Here is a 19,911-nt window from a genome sequence, read left to right on the forward strand (position 1 = left end):
ATAAAGGATTGTAGCCATTTTTATTGGAAGTTGATACAGTGCGCCCCAACTTCCCCAGTGGGAAAGCCTGTTTTTAGTGTTTGTTATTGCAAACATAGTGTATGCTTTGAAATGCTGAAAGTTTAAGTGACTTTTTAGTAGCTAGCACCTAGGCACGTGTAGTCTTCACGAAACATGAATTATTTCTTCACCCCCTTTTTGCTCATGACCTTTTGCCAAGACAGTTTTCCATCTAGTTTCTTATGATATGTTGGAACTTGAATCATAAAGGCTGGTCAAGAAAACAGAGGCTAACCAAAAATCAAAACCGTGAGAGCGGCTCATTCCTATCCTCAAAAGTATTGTGCGATGTCCCTTGCTATTTCTCTTCCTGAAATTCCCCAGAGTCAGTGCTAGGTGTTGAAGCCCGCTGTGCTACGGCTTGTAAGAATCAGCTTCTTTTTTAGTCCTGTACCCTTGACCTGCCAGCTAATGAATGAATGTTTGTCTGCCCCCAGACTGTTGAAGTAGCTCGTTTAACAAGGATGTTGTGACTGAACCATGATGGAGGATCATACCGGGGGAATGCTGGTACTGCAGGTAAAACCAGAACAGAGCAGTCTTGGTTGCAAACAGACCGGTTGCAATCATAAAGGAAAAATGCTGAAGGGTAAAGGAAGGTTTGGTACTGGTGTTAGGAAGGAAAGGGAAAGCCACAGAGGGAATGATCCTGTCAACTCTACTGATTTAGGAAATAAATTGATCCCTTATACTGCTATACTCTTCTGTATGTGTAAACCAAATGGGAGCACCTTTCAGTACCACTTCGATCAGTTGCCTACAATTTTTGATTATGGCCTTTCTGTCCTGTTATTTCCCCAACTTTTTGTTACATGCACAGTGCTAGGACTTAGGTCTTTGTTAGAGGTTAACAATCTGGAAATGGATTTGGCCGCCTGAAATTTAAAAAAGTCAGAAGCACAGTGTGGAGCTGCCTTTCGTTCTGTTTTATTGCAGTGCTGGACCTATCTGCCCATGTGCTTTATCATGTTTGAATACTTCCTGAAGCAGGCTGCTGTCTGTGACTGGTCTTCAGCCCTGTGAACACTGGAGTTTAATCCTTGCAGTGATTTTTAAATTAAAGAATCCTTCCCCAATCCTCCTGGCCCACGGTGAATAATTTCTTTTGACAGGCAAGTAAAATGCCATTAGTGTCTTGCATTACCATCAATCACTGTGGTAAATGGCAAGCAATTTTTGTGTGGTGGCTGGTAAATTTTCCTGACAGCTTTACAAGGCTGGATAAGTTTTCTGAGCTGCGGCAGCACTGTGAGCAACAGACTTTGGAGGGCTGAATCCTCCTGACCTCTTTGCCCATTTCAGGCTCTGGGGCTGCCAGGGTCTGTCTGTCAGGCACCAGCTTGCAGAATGGTATTTTGGCCAGATCTGCAGAGCAAAAGCTGGGACTTGGAGCTTCAGAGCATCTAGAGGGGGAAAACTGTCTCCTCATCTTTATGGTTAGAAATATTGCAGGCAAATCCAGTGAGTCAGCGCTTTGGCACTGTCCATTTGTGGGTCTTTCTTTGACTTTATTGAAGTAGATTATGGACCCAGCCAGCCTTTGCTGCACAGCTTTTGTCAGCTGTGTTTGGAGGAGAGACAAAGCTTGGGACTTGAAAAACCCTTGCCAAATCTGTTGAGGTCCGAATGGGGATTCAAAGAGTCATTGGTGAAAGCTCAATCTACTGAAGAGAGTCTTCAAAAAGCTTCTAAGAAGAAACCGAACTGGGGCTGTCAAAGATAAAAGCCAGTTGAGACAGTAGCAAAAGGGCTAACGAGGGCTATCTGAGCACCAGAGTGGGATAATGTTATTGTGAAATGCTTACTTTCTAGGAGAATCTTCAAAAGTTGTCTGTAGCTAGAAAAAACCCAACTTACAGTAGAGAAAACAAAATGGAGAGGGAAAAAAAAACAACAACCAAAACCAACAACAACAAAAAAAAACAACCGGGGAAAAAAGTCTTTGATGTTTTATCCCAGCTAGAGGGCTGGTTCTCATCAGAATTCACACATTATTAGCCTGCTTGGTGGTCATTGGTGCCTGGAGTACAAACCACATAATCATAATGCTCACTAAAGTTTTCACTAGCAGCAGAAAAATGCTTTTCTGCTGTAATATATGGTGCCACCTTTTCAAGAAAAGTACTGGTCTGAGCTATACTGGAAATTGAATTCTATCTTGTGGAAAGGGAGATTATTTCCTGAGCTTTCCTTATTCACCGTCCTAGCACATACTGCTCAAGGTAAAGGTGCACTCCAAGATGATTGATTGGCAAGCGTGAGAGGACCGCTGTTCCATGTGACAGGGATATAAAGAACGATATTTTTATTTTTTGACAGTGAAGGGGAAATGGCATTACTAGCAATATTCAGCAATGTACTCTGCAGCCCCAGTTAGCTCTGCATATTTTATGGCATCCATTTTCTTCCTGCGATTAAACAACATAAAACCCCATAAAATAATCCAATAAAACCAACAACAACTAGTTCAGGCAAAGTTCTTGTGGCCTTTTTAATTCTGGAAGGATTTTCATTGCTGTGCTTTTTTCCCCTCTTCCCTCTGACTCTATCCCTTGTGCTCAGGTCAATGTCTCCTTGCCCCAGCTGGGTGGAGTGTCTAATGACAACCCTTTCTATCCTGCTTTTTTTAGTCAGAGTCCTGAGCAAGCATGGGAGAAAGCGTGAGAGATCCCTTAAAGACCGCTTCATGCTGTTAAGCAATTGTTGGATGTGCCAAGGGCTGCAACTGGTTTCAGTACAAGTTACAGTTGTATACATGTTTCAAAAATGTGCTCTTTTTATTGTTCTTTTTTTATTTATTTTTTACTGCTCTGTTTTAAGCAATCTTTTAGGTAAGGATGACCGTTAGTGAGTGTCCTCTTGCTTTTAGCCTCATCTCCTAAGAGGAGGAGACCTGTCAGTGTGTTGTTGGCCGATCAGCCTCACTTCTGGTCTTCTCCTTTGTACTTTTTAAACCACTGAGAGAGATACATTAGCTGTGTGAAAGTCAAGGTGAGACCCCATTCACAGTGCATGCAGACTGCCTCCGTTACGTACTTTCTTGGACTAGGCTACACACAGTCTCTCAAGGCTAGCCACAGGCTGGCTACCACTGGCCTTTTCTGGGCATCTGCCAATCCGGGCTTTTGCAGCCATAACCTGCCCTGTGCTGAGGGGCTGTTCCACAAAGGGTTTGACAAATACAATAAACTCCAGGGCTAACTGTAGTGCTCAGCAGCAACCCAGGAAAGTTTTTCTGATCCCGTCATGTATGTTGATGTCTGGTAAAAGATAATTAATTATATTAGTCTGAGTTGTATTCAATAAACTTTTTTCTTAGAGGAAATGTGTGAGTCTCCAAGATGGTGAACAAATTTAGCCACAGTGATGGGCTATTTTAAATGCTGTAAACCTGCATCCAGTGTTGACCAAGACAGTGCTATAGAGCTCATTATCTAGTTTTGCAGGGAGAGGGATGGGAAGTTTTTACTTTGTTGTTTAGGTGCTTCCGGAAACCATGACCTTCAGGGCTTTTTTTTTTTTTACTTGTAGAGGTGGAGAAATGACCCCTTTATAAAAATTCTTTGTCTGTCAGGAGGCCTGAACTCTATTCAGGCTGCAAACATTTTTGCAGTGCTGATTTCTGAAAGGAGCCTTTCAATAAAAGGAAACCTGTAAGTATCTTTGTCTTTGCAGAAGGAAACCTCTGACTTACTTTGATTTTTTCATTATAATTTTCAAAGCTGTGTTTCTGCATGATTGCAAGAATTCCAAGTTCAAATACTTTGGACACCTTCAGACTTGGTAATGCATATTCTCCTGTACTTCTAGGCTTTAATGAAGAATTTCATGTTGTAGCATTGCATTGGTTTCAAGGTAAAGGCCATAGTCTTGAGTGTTTTAGATCTTTCAGAGAAAGGTTGAAGAGACTGAACAGGCTTTGATTTTTGTTCTGCAGACATGTGTTACAGAAAACCACTCCAGCATTTTACCTCTTCTCTCTACAGAGAAGGTACACCACAAATTGTTGTGTTGGAGAAAAGAGGGCACATACTTCAATTCTTGGAGATGTCTAAGGGTGCATGACAGCAGGCACTCAACCTCTTTGAGTAATGATCAACACATCATAACTCAGTTAACTGAACAGAGGTAGTGGAATAAAGGAAAATAGCTCTCCTCTTTTAGGGGAGGCGGAGGCATGAGCTGATTGTGCATCCTAATGAGAAAGGGATGTTACGAGTTTGGTAGCATGAAGATCATTTGGACTTGGAAAAAGACCTGATGCCTCCTTTTGATCAATAGTAATAATGGTTGGTTCATGTTTATTGGATACTTTGAAAGTGTGAAGTGTCAAGCCAGTTTTAGGAATTGTGTATTTATCTGCAAATTATGGGCTGTTTTCTGCTCTCCAGGCCGGCAATGGACAGAGGACCTGATCTGCTTCCCTGTGCTGGTATAGCAGGAGTCACTGGAGCAGTGCTGATGGGATGCCAGAACTGGTGTGGAGAGTTTGCTGGAATCTAAGAGCTTTCAGCACAATCTAGAGCTGCACTGCTTATACTATAATTAAAGTAATTTGTATTTCAAAGGCACAACAGTGTTTTCAGGTGGACTCAAATAAATTCTGGCTTTGAATTTTATTAAGAAAATGCCAACTGCTACAGAACTCTTTGACCTGCAGTTTTAAGTACCTACTGGGAAATTAAAGAAATATATTGAAATGGAGTATCTATACATTTTTTGAGTATACAAATGCACAGTGTCTCCATAGAAATAGTGATTTTTTTAATCCTTGGATGAATTTTGAGCAAAGGCGAGTAAACATAGTTATTCCCATTTTGAACTTGCCCAGACAGTTAAATGGTTAATAAAATGTTTCAAATCAATAGAATTGGTCCCCATGCCTGCTGTCCCAGTGCCTGGCAGCATTTTTTCTCCCAGAGGGACAAAACTCTGCTGTTGACATATTTCAAAGAAAACAGTATTCACTGCAGGAGATGGTGTTTTCACCTCATATTACATAAAGCCTTCAGAACCTCTCAGGTTTCCATAGCAGTGTTGGAAACCCATATAAACAGGTCTGGTTTGTGACAGGAATAAATAAGACTAAAAATTAATAGCTTTAATTTCAAGCCAATTAGGATGTCTTTCTGCTGTTTTTCTAAGCTCAGTTTGTTTACCTGAGAGAGAGCAGATTGAAAAATGGAATTTCTACTGAAATATGAAGATGAAATCTTAAAATGTCTTCTCTTCTTTAAAAAAATCGTAAATGGCAAAAAATCCATTTGATATGGAAATATAACATGATGTTAGACTGCTTTGAAGGTGTTCACATACTCTTTGCTGATTTTATGAGCATAGCCTTATATCTAGAAAATGTTTCTGAGGCACCTTTCAAAAAAACTCATAAGGGGTGACACCTGTTTTTCTGACCTTGCTTCACAGATGTGAAATTTAACTTTTCAGTATTAAACAATGACTATAAAATTCACCAATCTCTGGTGATTTTGACCAGCTGAGGATATCTCCTAAAATGTTCAGACATTCTTAGGAAAAAATGGGGGCTCTTTGGAAAATCTACTGCACTTTTTTGGGGAAGTTGTATGTATGGTTTGATGAAAAGAAAGAAGAAAGATTTTTGATAAAATACTCTCCCCATCATCATCTCCTGGTTTTCATCCTGCATTATTTTGATCATGTTTCTGTAAAAGCTTCCTCAAAATCATAAGCCATCACACTTGAGGGTAGGTTGTGTTAATTTGTCTTCCCTAATAGTTAATTTATCACATGGAAAGCACTTTACTGTCAGAATCCAAATTAAAATCCTGTTTACTCTTTTCATTATTCAAAATCCAATATGCTAGTGAGCTTGATGCTTAGCATTTTTGAAACATTTGATGGGCTGAAAAAAACCAGGTTGGTAGCTTCACCTTTTTGTGTGGAAGAGGGGTAATTGCATCATTCTAGATCATTAGCATTGATTCCTTCCACGATTTCAAAGGAGTTTCTGTTCTCTGAGTTGTTGGGCTTTTTTGATGTAAGTCACCATGTCTGTTGAGCAACTTTGTTCCTGCTTTGCATTGCACTGGTCACTCTACCTATTTTGTCTCCTTTGTCCTACATGGTGCTTTGGCATTGACTTTCTTCCTTGAGTGCTTGTTAAGGATAGAGATATTCTGATATATGACAGTAATAGCTGCTTTCATAGAAACTGCATCCCCAAATGCTTGACAGGGTTAAATAAGACAGCAACAAAAGGTTATATAAAAATAACAGATGCAGAGATAAATTGAGGTGTACCAGAGGGAAGGAAAGGCAAATTTCCTGATGTGGTGTAAAGGTGAGAGAGCGCTGAGGTCAAAAGATCCAGAAAGAGCATTTCCACAAGGTGAGTGGTGGCTGAGAAAGCTTTGACCCTGCAGTGGGGAGGTGTGTCAGGGGTAAACGGGGCCAAGGCAGGCAGAGTGCAGCATATCCCTGTCTTGTTTTGGAAACAAATTTGGGCTAATTATGCATTGGACTTGCAATGAAGGAGCAGTCGCTGGAGTAGATTTAGCATGGATGAAATGAGGAGTTTAGATCCTAAGCAAAGTTCCAGTTGACTTCAGACTAGAGAGTTCATTCTGTAAGTATTGAGCTGTTTTTATCCCCAAGGGCAAACATGCTGCTTTTTTTTTTTTTTTTTTTGTCCCACCATGAGTTCCCACCTTGTTTCACTGGTAACACCTATTGCCACTGACTTTGTATGAGGGCTATATTGAGTTTTTGACCTGCCAGTACCATTAATCAGACCCTTTTACTTGGGTTTTCCTTTTGTCTGATGCGCTGCAGCAGCCCTCTGTTCCACATTGCCATCTGCCTGCCACCTACCTGCACCTCTCCACAGGGCTTTGCAGGCTGCTTGTTTTACTTTGCAATAAAGCAGCATATTATTTGTGCTTCTACACTTGTGACCTTTTGGAGAGGGCTTGGATCTTTGCAGGATCTCTGTGTATTTTGATGTGTATTTTACATACTTAGAAAGATAGCTTTACTTATAGTGACATTAATATGGAATTGCGGAAACAAACACAGCTGGCCTAGTGTTGCTATTTTAAGGATAATTTGATGGGGAAGTAGTTTGAATGTAATCTGTGACAGGTCTTTTAAAATATAAAGGAACAAAGAAGTAAAGTTCTTCGAAAAATACTTCAGAAAGTAAACGCTTAGCTTGTGAAAATTTGGGACCTGATTCCCTGAGTTGTAAATCTGACTTCTGTAAGAGGTGAGGCTGTGCAGGATGTCTATCTGCTAGGTGGGCCACTCTCATTTCACACATACTGCAGGACCACAGCAGCAGAAAGTGCATTTGCCCCCAGGCTGGTCTGGCACGGCTGTTGCAGGACACATTGCTATTAGTGAGTTTACAGTAGGAGCAGGAGAGCTGGGTGGGTTTGTGGTGACAATATAAAAATATTCCTTGGCAGCTCTAGGCGTAATTCCTAGTTCTGACATGTGTTTTCTAGGTGACGCTGCATCACCTCCTTTTCCTCATATTTCTGAACTACCCATAGAAATACCTGGTCAGGAAGCTTAGGAAGACACAAGAGAGGCATGGTGCCTCTCTTGGGGGGAGCTCTGCTCCCACCTCAGCCCTCCATCTGGTATAACAGTGTTTCCAAAACAGTTCTGCTTTGGTACAGTCACACCAATGTACTCTGACTGTCTGTGTCTCCCACCCAAATGCCATGGAATGCACTTGGCTGTGGCAACTATGAATCACATACACTCTTCTCCTTGCATCTCCCAGCAAATTCCACTTGATTCCTCCCCCTGTACAGGAATGCTTCCTATATAGAAACACTGCCCATATCACGCACCCCCAAAAAGTCTCCAGATGTTATGCCTGGATTCGGTGATTATTTTAATTTACAGTGTTTGGCTTAATGTATCTTAAAACACATGTATTTTAACTAGAAACTCCCCAGGGACCTCGTTCAGAACTAATTGCTTGCTGTTTGTGCAATTCCTCCGATATGTAAAATGCTCTGTGAGGGCTCAGAATTACTCATCTCTGTTCTGGTTTGGTCTTAAAGATGGGTAGGGGTGTCTAGCTGAAGTGTAAGCCTGGGAATCAGGATATATCGACCCTCCTTCTGGCTCTGCAGAGACAGTATAATTTTAGGTAAGTTAACTAAACTGGTCTACAGCTTGGATTTCCTGTAGGGGAAGGATAATTATTTTTAATTGGGTTAAAAATGCATGTTGAAGGGCTGACTACAGAAATAGTTGGAAATTACAAATGAAATTTATTATCATAACTGTTATTATTAGTATGTCATTGAGAGTGAGTTTAGCTCAGTCATGTTTTCCCCCATAATGGGGTAGGGGGAGATAAGAAGATTTCTAAAATAGCTCTGAAAAAGCCTTGTTTCTCATCATTTTGAGCATTTTCCATCTGCTCTGAGCACATTCCTGTTTTATTTCCTAAATATCTTTTCCTTCTGTTTCTATTTTAAGGTTCCTTTTGCCAAGATTTTACTTCCCAATTACTGCTGCCAGGAGTGTTGCTGGGGGTGTATTGCAAGCAAGCATTTACCTTTCAGATTTTGCAGTTAATTGACTGGGAGGTGGTGGAAGTCCCTGCACCACTTCCGCTAAGTGCTCGGCTGTTTAAATCCCTCTTGCAGCCCTTAAGTTACTTTCCAGCTCTGGTGATTACTTGTACCTTCTCCTTTCCTTCTGTTGTAATAACCGAGAGAAGAGGTTTAGAGCATCTGAATTCATGGGGTCGCATACATTTAAGGCTGGGATTGCATTTTAAAATAGTTTCTGGTTGTTCCAAGTTGGCAGGCTGGGGCCACTCCGGCTTGCCTGCTACATTCTGTCTATCATGTTTCCATCTTTATATTCTACAGTAAATGGAGGACATACTGTTCAGGGAAAAAAACACTGCCAGGGATACCAAATGTATTCTGCAGTCTAAATTGAAAGAAGGTTCCTCTGTTCTGCTTTCACAGCTAGAGAAAGGGCTAAATTCACTGGTGAAGCAGTTGTTTCATTGATTCCCTGTTCTCAACAGCTTTGACGCTTCCCCCAACCCCCCTGCTCCAGCTACCTCCTCTTAGGATCTTATGGTCATAAGTGTCACAAAAGGCAGTGCCTGAGGGTGTCACGTTCCTGTTGGACCTCCTCCACCCCTAAAGAAGAGAGTATAATGAATAAATAGTCATCACCTCATTTGTGACGCAGGCTGTGGATATAGGCGGGGGGGCGGGGGGGGAGCCTGTTGCAGGCTAACTTCTGGTGAGCTCATTCAGTATTCCTCTGTCTCATTTACATCTCTTTTAACTGTGTTATCAAAATGCCATATAAGGTGTAGTGTTTTAAGGATGGGCAAGTGCTTTTTAGCAGGACAGTTTTTTGTCTGAAAATTCTGCTTTTCAGGAAGCAAGTATTTCATGGAAATGAAATGGCAGTTTTGCCAAATTTCCAATTGGCTGTCATGTTTTGTTCCTTTTTTATTTTTTCCTTCTTCTGCATGTCACAATTATCTTTATAAAAAAGAAATTAAGCCATCTTAGTGGTAACAGTTACTTCTTGGATCATGCTTCTGTGAAATATTTCAGTAGGTCGTTTCCATGTTTTCAAGCCCAGGCATGGCAGAATTTTTGTCAACCGGTAAGCTTAAAGGACATCAGGTTTTTCTCAAGCAATCCTATTTATCCTTACAGCTCCCTTTGAGCTGGAAGAGCAGCACTTCCCAGTATTTTCCATGTGGGGAAGGGAGGCGTAAGAAAACTAAATGATCCACCCAAGCTTGTAATTGAAGCCTGGCAGAAAGCAGGGCAATAAACCCAGCAGCTGGGCTCACACACTGGGTGTTCACTGCCCTTTCTCCAGTTAATGTCAGCTCTGGTAGGAATTTCTTATTCTTTTGCAAAGCCTCAGTCCCCAACACTTAAAATAATTTTTGTGCCTGTGGAGTTTGGAGGCAGATTTAAAGATATGAATCACTTATCTGAAGAACAGTAGGCTCAAACCTCCCATATGTAGGCTGGTTTAATTTGAATTTCTTGACTTTTCCTAAGTGAGAAGCTGAATTCAGTTTTTTCCTTCTTTCAACCTTCCTAGCTCTACTGATATCCAAAAATGCAGAATGACATCTTGTTTCAGCCCACCAGAGCAGATGCATTGCATGGGATTAGACTGGAAATTTTCCTAAAATGCAGCGTTCTGAGACGTTTTTGGAAAATGTAGCTGGGGAGCAGAATATGCGATGTTCACTTGATGCTAACCCAGCAAGACAGTAGATATGCAGCAAGCAAAAGCTGTAGGTACAGTCAACAAGACAGCATTGCCAAAGACTAGAAGGCCTCCTGTTAAGGGGCAGTGCCCTGAAGGAGAAGCCAAGTGGTGAACCAACAGGACGAGCATCAGGACTCATCTGATGTCCAGACAGGCAAAAAGTGTCCCGTAGCTGTGTTCAGACGCAAGAGAAGAAACAGCAGTGCTCCCTGGCTGAGGGAGGTAGACACGGCCGAGTGGTTACCTCACGAGGGAAGCCAGTGTTCTAGGGCGCAGAGTGTGCGGAGGGGTTGGAACAGCCAGCCCTGTAGATAGATGTGGGTATTTGAGGCTTTTGCATCCTTACCCTTATGCTGTGTATGAGGATCACTAATGGAGGTAAAGAGGAGCAGCAGCTTCAGCTTCTGAGAAGAAGGGAGCTGCACAGGGAACCTGCGTGGTTAAAGCCTGCTCAAGTGTGGCAGGGAACTGTGCCATGTTGCTTTTCATCCTTGTTGGGGTAAAACGACATGCTAGATTTTGATCAGAGGAGGTGAAAGTAAATGCTCCAGAGTGAAGATATCTGTAGTGCAAAAGCTGTGTAGGAGGACATAACAAGCTTCTGACAGATGGGAAAAGGCTGATGAATCTTGAAATCATGGGTGAAATCCAGCTGTCCTGTCGTTGCAGCTCCCCCCGCCCCCCAGTATCTCCTGCCCTTCAGTTAACCTTTAATTAACCAGGAGTTTGACTTGGGTGGAAAGTTGAGTTAGAGGTTACCAGACATGCTGTCAAGAAAACACATGGGAAATTGAGGAGGTGGTGGGGAGACGAATTTGTTAAAAAAATGTAATTTTGGTTGGGAAGAAAAAATTTTAAAAGTGGTGGTGGTTTTTTTTGTTTGGTTGGTTTTGGTTTTGTGGGGTTTGTTTGTTTGTTTTGCTCAAGTCGTAATATTTTTTTTTCAAGAGCGGTTGACTAAGACTAATGAAAAAAATTATTGAATCCATTGCTGAAGGCCTAATCCTCTATCTCATGCAAATTACAGGTCAGTCTGAAATTAAGCCATGTAGGTATCTGGCAGGAATTATTTGGTGCAGTGTAATTACTACAGATTAAATGAATGTTCTTTTGAAGAAAGTAGATGATAGGAAAGGGGCACATAAGCTTTGAGGCATATTATTTGGAGATCCGCATCTCTGTGGAGAAGCATGAAGGAGTCAATTAGAAAAATATCAAGTAAAATTCTCTCCTTACAGGAAACATTTTTCATCAGATTGGTTATGTCAGGCATGAATTTGGCCCATCAAGTCAGTAAAGCCTTACAGGCCAAAAGAAGGATATAATAAAAGCAGGATGAATTAATTCCTTCTCAGAGGAAAAGACCACCCGTTGAGTCTTGAAGCTACTTTGATCCAAACCCATGAACTCAGCTAGAACTTAAAGGAAATTCTTAATAGTGTAATGTGGGCACCAACTGGCCACAAGGCATCGGAGCAAATCCATCACAATTCACTGTTAAGTAACGCTTCAAGTCTCAGCAGTGCTGTTTCATTCCACCATACAACTAAGAGGTCCCTCTTGGCTTTGCTTTTAATTAATTAAGTCACAGTAGTGGCAAACGTGGTGCTACAGCAGTTGCTTTCTGCCTAATTGTTCTCCAGGCATATTTGCAGCACTCCTGTCAAAATCCCAGACTTGTTTCAGGAGTCAAGCTGCACAAATGAAGTCCCTGCTATTAAAAGCAGTTTGTTTCCTATTCCTTGGCAATCTGTTCCTAACGCTGAGCCCCACTGGAGCGTGGACCTTTTTTTTTAGCAGATTTTTCTTTAAGCCAAAAAATGGTGACATTTACCAACTACCAAACTGCTTTCTGACTCTAGCCATGCTTAGAAAAATCAAAGTTTTCCATGTCAGCATCAAAATGCTTTCAGCAGCAAGAGTTTGGCATGTCCAGTTTGATAGATCCCAGTACAACAGCGTAATTATTTTTATCCCTCGGTCCTGGATCTAGGATAGCATATTCCTTCTCTCTCTTTCATGCATTATTGTCTTTGAGCAGCGAAACACATTTTTCCATGCAGATTGCCCAAGTATTAAAAGGCACATTGCTCCCAAAGGTTTGCAACCAGGAGGATGTATTCTATATCACAGCATTCTGATTCTCAATCTTGAACTGCAGGACAGACACAAAAAATAAATCAACTTATGCTTAGTCACATCTGTTTCATTTATATCAAACTAGTGCCACTGAAGCAGAAAGCATTCATATTCTCTCCACATTGTTCAAGCAGAAAATTAACTGGCTTTGCACATAATGAATCTCATACTTCATTTCTTTAAAATGATTGGACCTGGTTTATATTTTTAAAGCAGAGTCACTTACAGTTGCAATGTATCAGTCTTTACTAATGGAAGAAGGAATATTTCCTTTTATCTTCTTTGTTTACCTCTCTGGATTTATATGTAGGAGGTCTGTAACTGAAGCAATCCCTATTGTTCACCAACAGAATTAGGACAGCCCCAGGTGTGAAGATCATGGACATCAGAGTCAGTGATGCAGACCAGTGGGGGGTTCAAGAAGAGACGGACAGTGCGAGGACCACTGCCACAATCACATGTGTGCACAACGACCCAAACGCAGAGAACAGGTAAGCTGCCAAGCAGTTTTGTGCATTAACTCTTGTTAAAATGCTGTGAGAGAACTACAATAGCTTCTTTAATGACTTACATTGTCTTTTAATAGTATTTTTTCCTCCTCAGCCTCCTATAAAAGCTATAGGTGATCTGATGACTTTTGTCCTTTTGTTTAAAAGCTTTTGTCCTTTTGTTTAACTTCTGAGCTTCAGAAGTAGATTTTCTAATTAAACCAGAGGCAGCCAACTAGTCCTAGCTCACATTCGGTTTTCATGCATGTTCAGGGCAGCAGGAGAATTCCTGTTGCCAAAGAGCCAACAGAAAGAAATGGATTAAAATAGAGAAATATGAGGTATAATTGAAAGCAATATAGGACAATGCTGTCTTCTTTATTTGAAAAGCTATGAAAGTAATAGCTATTAAGTGTTTTTCATTATTGCTGCAAAACACTTATGGGTGTCTATGAACTGTCTCATGAATGCTGTGTACATTTGTTACGGTAATGCTCCCACAAGCTATATCAAAGGTAATGAGAAATTTACATTGTTAGTCAGAATTATGTATTTTACAATACAAGCAATTTCTCTCCATTATCATGCAGTTACTCTGCACTTAAAATACACTGTGCATGGATTTAGCTTGAAATTGTATCATAATTAGAAAATTGCAAAACTTTGTGTCAGAATTTTTATTGGAGAAATCTTTTGCATCCATCTTTTTTGAAAGTTCCTGTAAAGGAGAAAAATCGTCATTAGTAATTGTTTAGACCTAGGAAGATTGTTCTCAGAGGTTTGGAGTGCAAAGAGAGTTTCCATTCTGTTCTGTTGCTGAAGCTGTATTAGAGGAATAAATGCATCCCATCTAGCTACTGGATACAAGTGTTGAGGTGAAAGCTATTTAACGTGAGTTTAGTTTTTAGCAGCAGGGATAATAAATAAGCACTGCCAGGGTGAGAGTCCTCTTGGGTGTATAAAACAGGCCTCATGAACAGCAAGTGAAGAGTGCCTGTTTCTCTCCAGTAAAGATGCAGGGTGGAGGTGACAGTGGGATGCATACATTTGCATTGTAAATGGTGAAGTGTGGGGAGGTGATTCCCTGCTTAGTGTCTCTGACTAAGTCAAGTGCTACAGAGGTTTCTGGCATCAAATTCAAGGCAACCCTTTCTGTTCATTAGCTGTTTCATGCACTTCCTCCCCATTCCAAAAAAAAAAAAAAAAAAAAGGGTGGGGTGAGGAAGGCCCTTCTTGTTTCCTAGGCACATTTGTTAAAGTCATAATTCCGAGGTTGTGATGCAGGGAATTCTAGCCACTTTCCATCACCATTTTGCTGGGGTTTCATGGGTTGCTGTACTGATAAAGCTCAGACAGCTGATTTGGCACTATGCTTTGTCTCCAGATCCTTTGTTTGGCAAGATTTTCTAGTTTCTCCAAAAGCTGTTAAAAGAAAACAGTGAGTCCCTTTGGTGGGGTGAGAGCTGGCTCAGAGGGCAACCTTCATGCTTGTTCTGGAGCTGCGCGATGACACACGATGGCTCCAGCAGTGAAATCTCAACCTGAATTAGCTCAGGTGGCTGATCTGGGTGGTTGTGCAGTAGCTGCTCTCTGCTGAACGTTGCAGTCAGGTTTTTTTGCTAAAACAACTGTGACCTCTGTTCTCTTCTGAGCAAGGTGGAAAGCCATCAATTTGAAAGTGAAATGCTAGGGTTAAAGGAAGACTTAAGATCATTTGGTGTTACAGTGGAATCTATTGAAATGAAACAACTTTTTTTAGTTAGACAAAACACTGAAACTTACTTCCTTGTACGTGGTTTCACTAATCCATGAAATTATACCTGTCACAGTAACTTAGTTTTTATTAAAACTGATTTTTGCTTTGTGTTGAACTGTTAAATTGCACAAAAGCAATGAATCTGAAGTTAATTAATACTTTGACCCTTTCCTTTGTGAGATTAGTTTAATATTTTTGGATTAATTAAAGTATGCAAATAGAAACTGCTGCAAGATCGTTTCCAGATTTGCAAATATTGTAGTTCTTAGAGTAAATATTTAACTTTGATCTTTAATTTGCCTTTTTGGACATAATGGTGGCCCTCTTGTTTCTTTTGAAGAATGCTAAATGTTTATGTGGGGATTCTGCTGTTTCATTTAAATAAGCAGAGATCTGAACTTGCTTCTGTTAAGGTCAATGTGGCAAAACTGTCACTAGACATGATTCATCTGTTCCTCCTTTTAGTAATTCATAGAACTTCATTAAAGGCAGTTTATGTATAAGTGAGAGTGCAGGATCAATCTTTTTCATTGCAGAGCAGAAGCTATTAGTAAACAGAACCGTATCTACCTTGGGGGAGATGGGGTTTTTTTCTCTCTTGGAAGTATTCCGTTCTGCTGACCTGCCCGGCAGTAAGCTGGTAGTAGGGAAGTGGGCAGGCTGGGGCTGAGCCTCGCAGCTGAGCTAGTTTTCTCTGAGGAAGAGATGGCTGAGTTTGCTATGGTTTTGCAACCTCCCTTGGGCTTTGTGATGGGGCAGAAAGCCCTGGCAGCCCTGCAAGCCACAGCTTTGGTGAAAGTGAGAAATTCCAGCAAGTTATGGCATTTGCAAAATCTCTGACTATGCTCGTTGCCCTTAGCTCAGAGAGGGGTCTGTTCTCCACTGCTTTGCACTTCAGTTGCTCTTTCTTCCCCAGTGCGCCACTCAGATAAGAGCCACCGACAGACACTGCCTGCAAGGAGAACAGTGGCTTTGGACTGCGACATGTTCGTGATCCAGTCTGCATTCCTTTTCGCTAGCGTTATCAGCTGGAGCCTTTTCAAATTTGCTTACTTTTCTAATCTTTCTCCTTCTCTCTGCGGTGTTATCGTTATCATGAGTTTTTCATCTCCATTTCTCACATTCCCCTATGGAAATTGAGTGTTCATTAAAATGCTTTAAATTAAGACCTTTCCTCCTTGCATGCAGGGTGCATCATGCCTTTTCTGTGCATTACTTAAAAAAAATTCCTTATCACAATGTTTCAGGCAGTTTACATTATATTCTATTAAAAATCCATTTTGTCCAAGGTTGTCACAATTCATAGATTAAAGCTTTCCAGAGTGTGTTTTGTTAGGAATACATTCATAAATTCACCTCTTTAGTAGTTCCATAAGCTTGTATTTAAAACCTCTTTTTTGATAATGTAGTTGAACAAAGAGCATAAAAAGAAGAGATTATTTTAAATATACACACACTAGTATATATGCACACATCTATTCTGATCTGTGTGGAGCCTTGCTTTGCCCTTACTGCTGCCATCTCAAAGGACTTTTTTTGGTAGATCATTGAGCAAGGAGATTGATTGTTGCATCTGCATTTATTGTCCCTCGTATTCTCTCCTTGGGGCAGAAGTCTGTGAATCTCATTTTCGTAGGGTTAGTTGAAGGAGCAGTGTGTTTTGTTCCAAAAAGACACAGTTTCTACTTCAAGCACAAATACTCCTGCATTATGCCTGTAGCTGGGACCCAGCACTTCCTGTTCCATAGGAAAAGATCTTTCTGGGTTTCCGTGTTGAGTGCAGAGTGCATCTTGAAAGGAGTAAGGAAGTCAGGGCTGGTGGGCTTAGATAAAAACCTAGTGCTTTCAGCCTCCTGCGCAGAATAACTGTGTTTGTGAAGGCCTGGGGTGGAGGGCTATGTGTTGAATTATTGCAAAAAGTGCTTTTGAAATACAAGGACAAAATTTGAGAGTACACCAGACACATTCTTTGTGGTTTCCAGAAAATGGATCCTATTTTTGTAAAGACTATGCAGGCTTTTTCCATTGTATTTGCCAAAAGATGGATTGAGCCTTGCAATTCTTTTGTCCTTTGCACCTCAGAGCTCTCTGAAAGCATCTAAGGAACATGCCACAAATTAGGCTGCAGTAGGACTAGGGCAAGAGGGCTTGAAAAGGTGCCCTGAGAGCATGGTCCGTCTTTTGGCAAGCTGTGGTACCTCATCACTCAGTGCTGCTATCTAGAGGAATGGGATTTTGGGAACTTTGCCAGAGTGATTTAGCATTTTGTAGGATTAGGTTATTTGAAATCATTGGTGAGCAGGAGCTGGGTTTCCATGGTCTCATTTGAAAGGCCCCGCAGTATGACTTATTTCATGGTGCTCGGTGTCTCCTTGCTGGAAAGCTGAAGAACAGAAACTTAATGTGACCTGGCCTTTGGTTCAGGAGAGAGAAGGTGGCACAAACACAAAAAGTTGGGCCAGAGAGTTGCAACTCTTCTTTAAAAGGTAGTATATGAAGAGATCATTTTCCTTACTCAAGAAAATGGTCATTAAATTGTGTTGGATTATTAACAGGTGACGCGAGTCTGGTTTTCTGACAAACTAGTACTTTAACTAGAGAGGTTATATTTATGCTAACTAGCAAAGTTAATTAAATTGATTTTACCTGCAGTGCTGAGTATAGTGTTATTGAGACCAAACTGGTTCTTCTCACCTAGGGATTATTTTATCTCTGTGTCTGTAATACAGCTTCCATCTCTCAGGATATCCATCACTGCATAAATTAAACTTGCATGAGGGGTACTCAGAATGCAGAAGTAGGGAGGGTGAGATCTTCAGAGGGATTTCTTTCAAGTGTCCTCAGAAGTATGTATTCTGTTGCCTGGAAATTTATATTTTTTTAATTGATGCAGATCAGCTCAGCTGCCTGGCATTTGACATTGTCTATCTTTAAACTCGAATAAAAAATTAAGTTTATATAATGATCATTTGATTTCCTTACCATTTTAATTTTTTTTACAGAATTCAAATAATTACATGACTTTTTAATTGTAGAGAGTGTGTGTATGTGTATATATATATATACACAAATAATTAAAAGCAGTTATTTTATGTATTTATAGGTATGCAAATAGATCCTCTGATTTTAAAATAACTCACTTCTTTTTCCCAACTCATGCTGGGAATACCCTTTGAACCAGCAATATGACTCTAAAAGAAGCTGTAAAGTTGGCTGCTTGTTAAGATATGTGCATATATTTATTTAAAGTAAATACGTGTTATTGGAGCTGATGATCAACTGAACAAAGATGTATCATTTGGTTTTGGTTTTAAAGCTTTGGGTATGTCTCAAAAATAAGAGCTGAGATTCTCTCCTCTCCCTCCTCGCTTTGACAGACAGCTTTGAGACTTAACCCTTTACTGTGGGAAGTACCATTTTCCCCACTACATATTCCAGTCCCCATGTTACCAAGGGCAATAAGCAAACACTCCACCTGGAAGCCCCCCTGGGTGCTATGAGGCTTCTTGGCTGTATTCCGCACTTGCTCTGCCAGATTGGAGCTCTCTCTCACAGCTTTTTGGAAGTGTCTCTGCACTGAATTCCCTACCACTCTGCTCCAGAATGGCATACTTGGGTGCTGTGTTGCCTCCAAGCTCACACACCATCACGAAGTGGCAGTGTGGTGCAGAGATTCCTGCTGGCTCCAGAACAAAGCCTGCTGCAGTCCTGGTTGTTTGATGAGCTGATTTACTGCAATGACTTGGCCTTCCAGGGGGATGCAGCATGGTTGCACCTGGAGTGTCTGTGCTCTTGGTCACAGGGCATGCTGAAGCTAGAACAAGGGGTTTGCTTGCTTCTGTGAGATAAATAAACCTGTAAAGTTGGGTGGCTGCAGCCTGCTGTTGTGCTATTAGCTACACTGGGGAAGGCATCAGGACATGCAGTGAAACACTTACTGATGTGTTTATTGCCAAAGGAGCTTGCTTGGCCCCAGGACACTGAGCATGTAAAGTGCCACCAGCAACAACAGTTGGCTGACAGAAGATCAATTGCATGTGTTGCTTTACACAAAGGAGCAGTAACTGGTACAGACAGACAGCCTTGCTCTGTCCTATTTTAGGCCCATGCAAAGGCAGTGGGCTGGATGCCGTTAGGTTCACGTAGTGCTAAAGTGAATGAGTAAGAGGAGCAGAGGGAGCAAAGAAACACGAGATGTGTAAAGCAGACAGGAAAGAATAGAGAATTGCTGAGGAAAAAAAGCCAGGAAGGTGGGGAAGGGACAGCTGATGGCTGTCATCCCCTGTCAGACTAGTCTGATGTAGGTGAAGTAGTCGGACTTCCTTAGGGCCTCTTTTACCAGGAAAGCCATATTTCCATGAAGCCATACTTCAGCTACTTTGAAAAGAAAGGGTTTGAATTTAAAAACAGAGGAGTTGAAGGTGTAGGAAGAAGCCTGTGTGGTACAGTGTACTGGTTTGGGTGTTTCCCTCCTATTCTTACGCACTTGCTGTTTGCCTTAGGTCAGAGGGTTCATGGGCAAAGAAATGTCCTTTGAATGTAGAGTGTGCATGGCCTGTAGATCCTCCAGGAGTTCATTCTTTGGCCTTTGGCTGGACCCCAAGACAGCACTGTCTCTTGAGCCATTGATGAAGAGAATTTTATCTTTAATACACCAGTTTTAAGGTTGTGACCTCTATTATGAATGGTGGAGTCTGTTCTGCTTTTTGTAAAGAGTGTTCAAGTGAGAAGCATCCACACACATTTTCAAACATAAATGGCTCAGTAGTGTCACAAAGAAAACCTGAGTTATAAGAATTTTAACTAACCTTTATTCATTACATGTCTGCCTTTTTGTATAAAAGAACCCAAGCCTGCTTGGAAATGTTTCTGTAAGATAAAAGCACTGACACCTCACAGTACTTTAGAGAGGACATAAAAAGTAACAGACAAATTAACAGTGGTAGGAGGGACAACTTACTGTAGAAAGCTGTGGTTCTAGGATCAAATAGGAAACTATCGTTTCTGGAGGGATTGTTAAAGAGTTTTGTCTTTTTTTTCCTTCTTCTTCTTTTTTTCCCCTTCTTTCATTCAAGGCCATTCAAGAACAATGAAATTGTCAGTCCATCGCCTGTTGGGAGCCTAATAGCTTAGAAACCACATGAATTCTCTCCTGGCCCGCCAGCTTTTCAGATGGCTGTTTCTTCCTCTTCCTTAGTTAGG

At 41.1% G+C, this 19,911-nt stretch overlaps 1 protein-coding gene across 1 annotated transcript in view; it reads left to right on the forward strand.

The window, feature by feature from the left end:
• The window catches only part of TMEM132B (transmembrane protein 132B), a 258,420-nt gene that overhangs the window by 95,745 nt on the left and 142,764 nt on the right, over window positions 1-19,911 (forward strand). Inside the window, exon 3 of the mRNA XM_040611338.1 lies at window positions 12,816-12,956. Coding sequence (XP_040467272.1) covers window positions 12,816-12,956 — 141 coding nt within the window. The remainder of the gene's footprint in view (window positions 1-12,815; window positions 12,957-19,911) is intronic.

The sequence above is a fragment of the Falco naumanni genome, chromosome 1, assembly GCF_017639655.2.
Source record: "Falco naumanni isolate bFalNau1 chromosome 1, bFalNau1.pat, whole genome shotgun sequence".
In the NCBI taxonomy this organism is placed as follows: Eukaryota; Metazoa; Chordata; class Aves; order Falconiformes; family Falconidae; genus Falco; species Falco naumanni.